The 13,540-nt window shown below is 39.7% G+C and overlaps 1 protein-coding gene across 1 annotated transcript in view; it reads right to left on the bottom strand.

Annotated features, from left to right (window-relative positions):
* Positions 1-13,540, bottom strand: part of ACAN (aggrecan) — a 105,356-nt gene that overhangs the window by 44,960 nt on the left and 46,856 nt on the right. Inside the window, exons 2-7 of the mRNA XM_075858187.1 lie at positions 8,744-8,820; positions 7,085-7,468; positions 3,628-3,802; positions 1,477-1,604; positions 892-1,185; positions 16-381 (exon numbers count right to left, since the gene is read on the bottom strand). Coding sequence (XP_075714302.1) covers positions 16-381; positions 892-1,185; positions 1,477-1,604; positions 3,628-3,802; positions 7,085-7,468; positions 8,744-8,813 — 1,417 coding nt within the window. The 5' untranslated portion in view covers positions 8,814-8,820. The remainder of the gene's footprint in view (positions 1-15; positions 382-891; positions 1,186-1,476; positions 1,605-3,627; positions 3,803-7,084; positions 7,469-8,743; positions 8,821-13,540) is intronic.

The following is a 13,540-nucleotide window of genomic DNA, read 5'->3' on the forward strand; positions in this document are numbered from 1 at the left end:
TTACTCAGCACTCACCAGTATCAGATATGGGTTTTCCAGGCAGAGCGACATCAATAGCTGCAGTAACTGGTAATATTTCCTCTTCAGCTGTGCCAGTGGCTTCAATGGAAGGAACAGCTGTGATATTTTCCAGCCATAGCTCAAGTCCAGCTTCTGTGACGGTTTCTAATAAGCCTCCTGTTGGCAGAAGCTCGGGACTTATAGGCGTTCCGGGGAATTCTGGAGTTGCTGTAAAGCCATCTTCAGAAGGTGTGAGGGTGAAGTTTAGTCCTTCTAGTGTAGCAATGCTGCCACGGGCTTCCTCTTCAGTAGCATTTTGGTGAAAGATGAGTGTCAGGCCAGGCTGTGTCACAGTTTGAATAGTAATGTTGTCAGCATCATCTGTTCCAGGAGCAAAATAGTTTAAAAAGCAAATAAGGTCACATTAATAAAATGATATATTGCGCTAAAATAGATTTATTTAGCTACAAAGTTTAGCTACAAAGTTTCCAGCGTAGAAATACAAAAGACTAAGAAACGAAAAGCTCTTCTTTGGATCTTCAAATCCGCACCATATATTGGACAGTAGGGTTGACCCAACATAAACTGTAATCATACCTGAGAAATGTATCTACTGTATATCTAAAATGATATATTACATGACTAATATATAGAAATACAATTCCAAATACTACATAAACCAGATATATGGAAATTGGAGTAGGCAGTGTGTCTCAGAAGAGAAATACCTACCTATCAATATTTTGGTGTATGGTTACAGACCAAACAAATCCAACATTAAAAGTAAAACATACTGTACTAGGAATACTTTAAATATCTTTAAACATCCCCCACCAGCATTATACATTTACATGTAATAATAGCCGACTATTGAGAAAAGTATAGACTTACCTTTGTAGCAGATAGCATCATAACGAGAAAGAGGATCTGGATATCCAGTCTGGTTAGGATGGAGATAGACTGTTCTGACTCCAACTAAGTTTCCGCCACAGTTGGGACGTGGAAAGGCAATTGGATACCTAACACTGCGATCTGCAAGCCAACCGGCACTACACACATCCATGCCAGTTTGCCAAGCCAGATGGAGCTGTCCTGTGGTGGCAAGCCGGGCTCCTAAATTTTGGCATTGTTTTTCTGCTTCATAGAATGTGAACTTTTCAGCAGATGTTGCATAAAATACTTCACCTAAGGTAGCAAGAAAGATATTATGATTAATGTGTTAATTACTTTTTAGAATAACTAGTGAATGAATACTGATAGATATATAGATAGATAGATAGATAGATAGATAGATAGATAGATAGATAGATAGATAGATAGATAGATAGATAGATAGATAGATAGATAGATAGATAGATAGATAGATAGGTAGATAGATATTAGATAGATAGATAGATAGATAGATAGATAGATAGATAGATAGATAGATAGATAGATAGATAGATAGATAGATAGATTAAATTTGTCTCTGAATACCTGGCATGTCTTCAGCATAGCAATATACATCATAAGTTTCATCAGTGTCTCGAACACCATATGTCCTAACTCCTGGGAAGTTTTCTTTGTCACCATAGCATGGTTCACGTGGATTATGGATTGGGTAACTGTAAGAAATATGTGAAATATTATAAATGTACTGGAGTAATAGTTTTACACAATTATTTTATAGCAGGACTTCCTAATTACATATATTGTATTACAATGGGGCCCATTTACGTCCATTGCCCCACGGTACATCAGTGTGGTATAATGGTGTAGATGGTATCATATTTCACAGCTTGGAAAAACAATAAAAAAATTGTGGAACACTTTGATTATATTTCACAGTTGACACATAAGGGATGAAAAGGGGCTTCATAAATATGACATTTGTCATAATTGACATACGCTATTTTTTTCAATTCAGTTATTCTCAAAGAACTGTGTAATTGCATTGGTAGATCTGTCACATATCTAAATGATTAAATACATGACAAAACATAATAGTGTGCCAGTTAGGCCACATGCACAGGACCGTATACTTCATCCGTAATTATGTACCGTAAATACGGACCGTAATTTCGGACCCATTAATTTCTATCTGCCACGGACACCTTTTAGCATTTTTACGGATGGGTGTCCGTGCTGAAAAAATGATAGAACCCGTCCTATTCTTGTTCGTATTTATGGCACAGACTCTCCTATAGAAGCCTATGGGCGCTTCCGTAAATGTGCATACGTAAACCCTACGTATTTACGGAAGTGTTGCTATGCAACATGTTGTTGACATCATTTACAACCTCCTTCTTTTTTTACGGATCTGTATATACAGATCAAATACGGATGCAATACAGACCGTATTTATGGCCACCCTTCCGTAAATATGGATGAGTTACGGATGAGTACGGATCCGTATTTACGGACAGTATTTCGGGATGGATGAAAATACGGTCGTGTGCATGGGGCCTTATTGTTTGTTTTGTCTGTGAGTGTAGAAATGTATTTAGACTTTTTTTTTTTAAAGGAAATATGCACCAATACATACCATTTAAAAAAAAAAATATAGTAGATTTCTAATTCTGAGTTGATTAAATTCTTAATTTGTCTATAGTGGTCTGAGCTCTGATTTTCCATTCTGACTGCCTTAAGCCGAAAATAGAGAGAGCTTATGAGATAACTGCATACATTGATCTTGATAATAAGACAGTGGCAGTTGCAGGTAGCTAGGATTTTGTCTTTTAACCTCTTGACTACCTAACCAATGTTGGTCCTGAGGACAGAACATTTTTTTTAATTTTTCCTTCTTGCATCCCGGCTGTCATAACTATTTTTTGTTCGACGTAGCTGTACGAAGCTTTGTTTTTAATGAGTTGCACTTTATGTAGGTTCTTTTTTTTCTGGTACATATACTGTACATTAGCATTTAATTTATATTCATTTTTATTTAGGCAAAAATGAAAAAAAAAGTAGTTCCGTTGCAGTATTTTTATTTATTTTTTTAAAGCATATACCGATCATCATAAGCTACAAATTCATTGTGCAGGTTGTTATGGTCATGACTATATAATATATATGTATATTATTTTATGTTTTGGGTCTTAGACTTAATAACGTTTATTTATTGTAAATAATGTAAATTTTGTGCATAATTTTTTTATTTAACATTACTTTAATTTTTCTTTTCTTGACATTTTTGATTTAACACCACAGGGGTATTATTAATTTGGATATTTATTTTATAACTATAATGTACTAGCATATATCTATATGACAGTACATTATCCTGTGCACTTATAATAAACAGGCAGATGTTAGGGCATAACTGGGTATGTCCAAATTGGGTATTGACCTCAATCGCAATACAGGGATTCCCTGTGACGCGATCAAAGAGGGTTGCCCCTCACTCTTTCCCTTTGAATGCCATGATCAGCGTTGATCCCAGAATTCAAAGTGTTAACAGCAGATATCAGAGGTTTCGCTGATGTCAGCCATTAAAGCGGGGCTGCAGGACAAATAGCTGTTGATGGAGCGAGTGTTCACCAAGCTGCTATCTCATGTATATGGCCAGCTTAAGTATGCCCTTGCTTGAATAATTGTAGAAGTAAATATGTAATGAAAGCATTTCCGGAAGTAAGTATAACATCGTACCGTACAGTCTGATCAGAAAGCCAACCGGCATCACACTGGTGATATCCATCATCATATGCAGATTGGAGTTGATCCGGTGAAGCGATGGTGGCACTGTTCTGAATGCAAGCTTTTTTGGCATTCTCAAAGTCCAATGTGTATCTGGTGGAGATGGCTCTATAGTGGAAAACGATCCCTGAAGTAAATAGATGAAAAAGTAAAGAAAATATAGTGAATATTTTTTTATTGTTCAGCTATGTTCTCTTAATGCTGTTGATGTGGCTACTGTGTTAGTCAATGCCTCACCCATTATGGATTTCCAGATCCTGATGCTAGCACAGGGCATCTAGTAAAGTAGGGCTTATCACATAGATAAATCAGAAAACAAGTATATCTAGAGAAACTAGATTTTTACTTGCAAACTAAAATCACATATATTTTGAAGAAATAAAATAAAAACTTGAATGGAATAATGTGTGCAATGTCCTCATAGGCTACTGCAAAAGTGACACGCGATAAATGTGAGAAAAATAGAAGATTTAGCTGGCAATATAAATGCAATTTTAGATTTATTGATCTATTTATTTATCTATTTATCAATGCAACAGTGCTGTGCAGTGATATCCCGATTTAATTGAATTATCAAGGTGCATAAAAAAGTTAAATTGAAAACTCAGCCCTGTTACATCTGTAATTTTGGCTGTAAATGTGACTAATTAAAACTCAGCTTATGATGAAAATGGATCATTCATTCCGTTTTGTCGCTTAGAAATGTTGCAAACTGCCCAAGTCTCCAAAATTGGGACTTTTTGGGACGTTTCCCCCATTCTTGCCTCTTTTCAAAAAGTGATTGGAGCTTAGTAAAAGGAAGTGGAGCCACCTACAGCCCGATGCTTTTACTATAATTTACACCACAAACTGGCGGAAATCACAGCGGAAATCAGATTTTATTAAATGATGCCTGAACAGTCAAAGATGTGCCAAATTGCCTCTTAATAAATCTGTTGCATCTTACTCCATCATAGTTTTTATCAACACTGGCGCAGTCTAAATACATCGCTTCTATAATCTTGATTGGCCAATTATTAGAAACTGCAATTAACAGTTTATACATAGTGTTTCATTTTCTTAAATGTTCTAATTATAAGGATAGACAATATACAAATGTTTAATGAAACAAATATATATTTTTAAAGCCCCTTGCAATCTGTTCTCCCGTACTCCTTCCAAGATCAAATGGTGGATCGAATTGTAACCCAATGGAGATGGAGGAGAGGAGTTTCCCCCTCTCCCTTACGCCCTGATCTGATCCTCATTTTGATCCAAAAAGAAGTATGGGAGATTTTCCAAATATTATGTGAAAAGTTTATGAAAATAAAAAAGTCAACCTAAAAGATATACATATTCAAAATGATAGGGTTGTATCTAATCCTCTTGGGCAGATTTTGGTGAATGGAAATCTCTGATATAATGCTTGAACACCATTGAAATCTATGGTGCTCTATTTACAGTGGCCCACATATACTAAGCAGCTTACGCCAGTTTATGTCATGAACAGCGCCACAAAAAGTTGCAAATTGTGACGTGAGTCATAACACGCCATAGTTGAAACGTAATGAGAAAAGTGTGCGAGGTCTCCAAGGAGATGAAGTTTAGGCCACATTTATTAAGTAAACTAAGTGTAAATTGTAGGCTTAAATTTTATTTTCTGCCTTTAAGAGTCATACATCTTTTAATAAAGGTGGTGCGGATTCTTCTAACTATCTCATTTACGTTAGGCTAGTCTTAGTAAATGAGGGCCAATATATTTGGCCTCTTCCTTTAGAAAATTGGTGGTCAAACTTATGGACCCACACTGATTTATTTTTGTCGGTAGTCTACATGACATGTCCGTTTGCTATTGTGTCTGGTTATCCTGCTCTTTTCTACAGGATGTATTCTTGATATATAATTCTGTGAATTGTATTGGGAAGGATCATTTGTAAAATGTATAAAATGAATTATAATAATAACAACCATCATCATCATCATTATTATATTTCTAACAACAATAATATGAGGATGGATGAATTAAATAGAAACAAGAAACATAATTGTTCTGTATCATACATAGATCAGATGCGACCAAACATTTTTACCATGATTAACCAAAGTGTCTGAGGAAATTATAACAAAATCAAGTTGTGCATACCAATAAATAAGTTATGAATCTGGAGTTAGTATCCTTCACATCAATCTGTAAGTCATTTTACATTATACTCTATATTACTTGCTTACAATTCAGAATAGAAAATTAGATTGATACAACCTTGCATGATCTCTAAAATGCAATTTTTTTTAAACAATCCTTAAAGTCCTGAAATTTGACACTGAAATAATACCTCCAATTTTGCTACCCAGTGTTCATATGATGCTTGGGTGGGGGAACATCTACTTAAAGGGGTTTTCCCATGAAGGACATTTATGACATATCCACATGATATGTCCTAAATGTCAGAAAGATGCGGGTCCCATCTCTAGAACGGGGCCACGTAATCCCTATTCTAGCTTTTTGTGCTCACTGACTTGGCTGAGGCCAAAAGATTGTCCTTTTGATTTAATCGGGCTTGTATCCATTAGTATACCTTTCAACTCTATGGAAGAGCAAAGTCTGCTGTGGTATTCCACACAGAGGCATCCCGCATAAAACGCTTACCGCGCGGTATGTGTTTTTCCAATATGGGAGCCTATGGGCAACGGACGCCTCTGTATGCCCATACAGTGGAATCCGTTGGAGGTATATGTTGAGAAATCCTCCCGACGTATGCCTCCAACGTACGCTGTAAATAGACCATAAATGTGATGATTCTCCCTTTTGCCCTGCTTTATGGTACACTCTATGTTAGCTGTTAGGGACTGTGTGAAACCCACACCAACTAATAGCACTGGTCGAGACTCACAAGTCTCGATATGGCTCGCCAATGAAAATTCACTCGAAAAGGGGTTGACAGACACATTGAAACGTGAACCTATGAGGAGCAGTTTTCCCACTTCTGCAGGAGAACAGCCTGGTGGCCGAACATCGAGATCTACTGGTCCCCGCTGTGAGTTCTGCCGGTAGATTGTAATCTACTATTCGTCCACCACAGATATACATGATACCTAAATGATATTGCTAGCACTCATTAATTTAATTTAATAGGCTTTATTCTAAAAATAATTGGTCTATGTAGTGCAGTGTTTCTCAACGTTCCCCAACCAAGTAGCCCCTTAGCCCCTCGACAAACAAATTCCATCAATGTACCCCCAAGGCTATGATCATACAACGTGCTGCCTATTAAAAAAAATAGCATGAGGAGAACATGAGTATCCCCTAGAAACATGGAATGTACCCCCAGGGGTACACGTACAACAGGTTGAGAACCTAGGGAAACTTTGCCATTGTTCAGGTTATGAGTTTAAGTATACAATAAAGGCTGCAGAACTCAAAATAATCTACCTTTCACATTGACCTGTACTGTGTCTTGACTATCCTCGATTCCATGCATGACCTCACAACGGTAGATTCCTGAATCACTGGACAATAGGTTTACAATTTCTAAACTGACATCAGTAGGGATGAGAGGATAATTTGGCATTGAAATGCGTCCTTTGTAGGCTTCATTTACACGAATTTGACCATCAGTGGCTACCAGTAGCACTGTCTCTCGTCCTTTGTTATGTCTGCTCCATTTGATTCTGGGTGTTAAAGGAGCCGTTGAGGGGGCCACAGTCACATGTTCCAAAGCATTGATGAAGTAGCAGGGGATGATATTTGAGTGTCCTAGCTGAATGTTCAGTGGAGCTTCTGCAGGTATACTCACACTCAACGAGTGAGCATGGTCTGTAAATTAATTCAAGAAAAGTATAAAATTATACAAGATACACATTCATCATAGCTCTTGACCATATTTTACTATTGGTAAGTCTGTAAAGCATTTTATTACAGAGGTTGTCTCATCCGAGACAAACCCCTTTCAGAATACAGCCATCGCATCGATCAGCTGACCACTGCGTGTCAGTATTACGGCACCCCTGGAAAGCAGCTGATTTTGCCAGGGGAAGCCTTGTATAGACAGACATTTCCCCTGTAGTATTACATGGCGTTGACATCTCGAGTACGCCTGACTGGAGCATTTACACAGAGAAGCTCTCCATTCTGGCTCATAGATGGGGGTCTCAAACAGTGGACCCCCTCTATGACGTCCATATAACCTAATAGGACATATGGACAGAGTTGCCTTCATGAGAAAAAAAGCTGACAGCACATGGGATGATGCATCCTTTGAGTTTCATGATAGGATAAGTATCAAATTTAGCCATTCATATGTTTTTAAGTGTCTAAATATCCACACAAGCTTTTATAAAGGGCTGTTTGCGATAATTTGTATTATTATACAGGTATTATTAGCCAGTAAATATTGACATTTCGAGATATTAGGCCAATAGAATAAAAACATCATATTGTAGGATATGTAATTGCAAATATGCAAACATGCAATTTAAAGAGGACCTGTAACTAGGTCATATAATTTGAACTGGTTTACTGACCTGAATAGCGCTGTCTCCCTGATTCTAGTGCTGGTTTTTCTTTCCTGGATCATCCCATTCCAGAGCTATAACCCACTGTTGTATTGGCTACCTATATGCTAATTGCTGTAGTTCGCCAACCGGGCGTGAACTACCCTCAAGCTGCCTCACGCTGATTGGTCAGCATCAGAAGCAGATAATCTAGCTCCACCCCTTTGGCTAACTATAGCAAATTACCACATAGGGAGCCAAGACAACAGTGGGCCATATCTCTGTAACGGGGGAGGGGGAGAACAGCACTGCAATCAGGGAGACATCGCTATTCAGGTCAACTAACCAGTTCAACTTATATGACCTAGTGACCTAATGACCTCTTTAATTCAAACTCTTCAATATTTATATAGTGGATACTTTTTTCTTCTGGGTTTAAAAAAAAATTCATAGGCTTGTAGGATCTATTTGAAGGTGCAAGAGTGAACATAGGTTTTAAAGTTAGATATTGAATAGTTTCAAAGACTCCAACCACATGGTAATGTAAATGTAAAAATTTAATATTAATATTTATCAATATTTTAAAAGAATTACTCACCTGAAACCTCCTCTGATATTGCTGCAGCGATGACACGCAAACACACGAACACTAATAATAAAGTGGTCATAGTTTACCTGTCAAAGAAAAAGAACAAAGTCAAAAAAGTAACACTGGACAGAGTAAATAATAAGAAAACAAATGAATCCAAAATAGTATTGGTAATTGCCAGAGACCCCTCTCTAATGTCCGTTTTCCTTGTGTATAATACTCCTACTTTGTTATGTATTCACTACAGCCTCTGTCCATGTTTGGATGACTGATTTTGGTAGTATTCCTACCAACCCTCACCAAAAAGTGACCCCAAATATTAAAAAAACATTTCTAATATAAGTACACTTTAAATTTGGTACCATTCCTGAATCACCAGTCATTGGGGTCTTTCTTTACTCCTTGTTGACTGTGCACAGTGTTAATGTCCGGTCCAGTGCCAGGTGATGTGTTAATTGATAATGTAATGTAACCCATTTCATGTTCATAGTAATTTTCATATTTTTGCTATATGCCAGAAATGAAAACTTGTCTATGCTGCTGAATCAGTATGTGAAGTATGTGTGTGCTAGCTTTCTTTTGTAAGCTCAGGTATTTACTATCTAGACCTCCTCTTGGTGATAAATTTATGGTCCCTAGGGGGCCCCACCACTCAGACCCCTATGACCCCCATGTCCCGAGTCGCGTGTTGGAAACAGCCAAGTTGCACTTATTCCCATGAAGTATGAAGCAAGCAGCCTACCGCTGCTCTATTTAAGCTCCTCCTCACTGTGGTCATGCTGATGAGGAGGAATAGGGGACTTGGGACCACTGGTCTAGTCATCAGTGGGAGTCTCAGCGTTGAGGCGCCCAGCGATCATACATTGATCACCTATCATGTGGATAGGTGATAAATGTATTTGGCGGGAAAACCCCCTTAACTTTCTGAGCTTTGTCAGACAGACCAGAGCCTTCTCATAATTAGTAAAGTTAAACAATTGTAGCAGTTTTATTTTAGATTTATTATAATACAGTTCAGGTTTTGTTGGAGAGATTGGCCTTGTTTAAATGGTTCGACAGTTTTCAAAATAAGTTTGTGTTCACATTGGCATCATGGGTTTGGTTTTTACAGACTGGATTTGTTTTTATTTTCATTTTAATAAATACTAACAGATCCCATTGCTTGTAATAATTCAATAAGATTTCTGTTAGTGTTTATTTGTATCAGGTTAACTTTGATCAGCAAAGGCAACAAAATCTTGATGGAATGGAACCTTGTCGCCATGGGGAACAGTATCTAACACCCACTTAACCGAGCTTAAAATGTGCTAAAAGATCTCTGCAGAAGGATGCGACTAATTTATTAAGAGGCGCATGCTTCTTATTAAATTAGGTACATCTCTAGTCATCCGTGTACCTGAACAGAAAATTTACACCAGCTATGAGCTAGCATACATTTTGTGAAATCAACGCCCTTTTTCTAAGCCTACCCACTTTTATGAAGTGTTTAACGCAGCAAAAAATTACGAAAGCTGCATAATTTCATTTTTGCGCAAATTCCACATTTTTTTTCGCTAGAAATCTGGTGTCGAGTGCTTAATAAATTCCCATACTATACATTATATTGAAATTCTGTGTCTGTGTTTATTTACTTATGTTTAAGATAAATAGATAGCAGGGGACAGATGAAAGGGAATGTGACTGCAGGATCAGACTACACAGGATTTGTTTGTAGTCTGTTATCATGGAAGCAAAGGCTTTTTTTTAATCAATACTTTTTACTAAGTCTCTTCATTTTTAGATTTTTAGATGTGGTCATAAATGTTTCTGTTCTCCCAGTCAGTGGCGTAACTACCGCCGTAGCAGCAGTAGCGGCTGCTACGGGGCCCGCGACATGAGGGGGCCCGTGTCGCCTGCCGGCACGGGCCCCCACCATGGCCGGAGGCTCCGCTAGCAGCCGCTATGGCTGCTACAGCGGGACGCCACTGAAGACTACGGCAGAGCAGGGAGGTATCTCCCCGCTCTGCCATTAACTGGTTCCCGACCGCTGGCTGTATTTTTACGGCCAGCGGTCAGGGTCCTTAAAACCCGAGCCATAGACTTTCTACGGCTCGGGTTTTAACTTGCTGCCCGCGCGATCGGGCAGCTGAATGTCGGGTCTCCGGCTGTCAGTGACTGCCGGGGACCCTGAGGAGAGGATAGGAGCAGCTTTCGCTGCTTCTGTCTTCTCTGATCATTTGTACACAGCGCTGAATGCGCGCTGTGTACAGGAATAGAGACAGCAGCAGCGGCGCTGTCTCTATTCCTCCCGGTGATCATGTGACTGGTCACATGATCGCCGGGTGCCGTTAGTGGCAGGCTGCTGCTGGGTCTTACTAGACCCAGCACAGCCCTATTAGTGACAATCGTCACTATGAGAGGGCTGATTTCCCCTGTAACTGGGGCTGCTGTGCAGCTCCAGTTACAGGGGAAAAACATGGTGTAAAAAAAAGAAAAAATATATATAAAATTTTCCCCAAAGGTCTTTTTTGACCTTTGGGGGACAGAGCATAGTAATAAAAAAAAAATAAAGTATAGTGCAAAAAAAAATTAAATAATAAATACACATAAAATACCCACCCCAAAAAAACAGTTCCCCCCGCCAATCATTGTTGTAACGCTAGCGCTGACCCAATTACCCTAATATAGACATGTAATATATTAACATTTACGGTAGACAACGACGATCACAAATAAAAGGTCTATTTTAGGGTAAAACTATGTTATTACCCAAAAAAAATAGCTGAAACTTAAAAAAGCTTATTTTTTTACTATTATTTTCAAACTTTATGAATAAAAATTCTAAAATAGCAAAAAAGGTGTGTATAAAAATGATAAAAAATGAAACCTGCATTGTCTAAGGAAAAAACATCGCAAAAATCACGTCGTTAGCCCAACAAATAAAAAAGTTATAGCCATTTAACTAACGCGTGCTAAAAAGGGCTAAACAGTGTCTGGTCCTGAAGGCGCAAAATAGAGCAAAAGACATGTATCCCCTCTCCACAGGACATGTATCCCCTCTCCACAGGATATCCACAGGACATGTATCCCCTCTCCACAGGATCTCCACAGGACATGTATCCCCTCTCCACAGGATATACACAGGACATGTATCCCCTCTCCACAGGATATCCACAGGACATGTATCCCCTCTCCACAGGATCTCCACAGGACACGTATCCCCTCTCCACAGGATATACACAGGACATGTATCCCCTCTCCACAGGATATACACAGGACAGGGGATACATGTGTGATCGCTGGCATTGATAGGGAGAACGGGGGACTGAAAGTCCCCTGAAGTTCTCCATCACAAACCTCGGACTTCCGGGGTCTGTGTCGGCAGCTCCGTAGAAATGAATGGAGCGCCGGTCGTGCTTCTGCGCATGCATGACCAGCGCTCCTTTCATTTTTATTGAGCTGCGCAGACGCCGGAAGTCAGAGGTTTGTCATGGAGAAGTTCAGGGGACTTTCAGTCCCCCGTTCTCCCTATCGCTGCCAGCGATCACACATGTATCCCCTATCCTGTGGAGATCCTTTGGAGAGGGGATGCATGTTATTTGTAGGACACACTATAGGTCGCATTGGGGGGGGGGGGGGGCGCTGCATGGCGTTCCCTACAGGGGGGCGCTGTATGGCGTTCCCTACAGGGGGGAGCTGTATGGCGTTCCCTACAGGGGGGGTGGTTGTATGGCGTTCCCTACAGGGGGGGAGCTTTATGGTGTTCCCTAGAGGGGGTGTGTGGCGTTCTCTACAGGGGGGGGGCTGTATGGCGTTCCCTACAGGGGGGGTGGTTGTATGGCGTTCCCTACAGGGGGGGAGCTATATGGCGTTCCCTACAGGGGGCCGCTGTATGGTGTTCCCTACAGGGGGGAGCTGTATGGCGTTCCCTACAGGGGGGGGGGCTGTATGGCGTTCTCTACAGGGGGGGGCTGTACGGCGTTCTCTACAGGGGGGGCTGTATGGCGTTCTCTACAGGGGGGGCTGTATGGCGTTCTCTGCAGGGGGGCTGTATGGCGTTATCTACAGGGGGCTGTATGGCGTTCTCTACAGGGGGATGTATGGCGCTATCTACAGAGGGGGGCTGTATGGCGTTATCTACAGGGGGGCTGTAAAAAAGGCACTATCTACAAGGGGGGGGGGTTGTGTGACACCCAGGGGAGGGGGGGCCCCAGTCAAAAGTTTGCTATGGGGCCCAGTCTTTCCTAGTTACGCCCCTGCTCCCAGTACTCTATACTCTGTGAGATAGGAATTCTTCCAGTGTATAGCAGCTGTAATGCACACATAGCAGCTAGCATTGCAAACTCCATCTTTTTCTATAAGGCATAAAACTGCTATAAAATTATAATATTCATATAGTCTGGTTTTTAATGAAAAATATCATGCTTTGATAGAGGGCCCTCAAGCACATTTCTGCAAAAAAATGAAATCACTAGAAATATGCCTTCAATTTTGTTTTCTCAATTTATAAAATGTAAGATAGAGTAAGATAAAAGCTTTTAGAATCTTTATTTAATGCAATTAGTGAACAAAACAGTTGGATTCGCTAGTAATATATCCATCATGAAAATCTAATTCATAAAATTATGAATTAATAAATGCAGCATAAAAGAATTCAGAAACATTCAATAAAAGTCCACAAACAACCAACCAAATAATAAGGACAGAGTAGTCTAGATGGATCTAACTTGCAGTTATATTTTCCTGTATGACCACAGAAGACATGACATAAAGGCGGGGGAGGGGAGCAAAACAATTGGATATGTAATATCCCATTGCAACCAATCA

Source organism: Rhinoderma darwinii, chromosome 3 (genome assembly GCF_050947455.1).
Source record: "Rhinoderma darwinii isolate aRhiDar2 chromosome 3, aRhiDar2.hap1, whole genome shotgun sequence".
Lineage (NCBI taxonomy): Eukaryota > Metazoa > Chordata > Amphibia > Anura > Rhinodermatidae > Rhinoderma > Rhinoderma darwinii.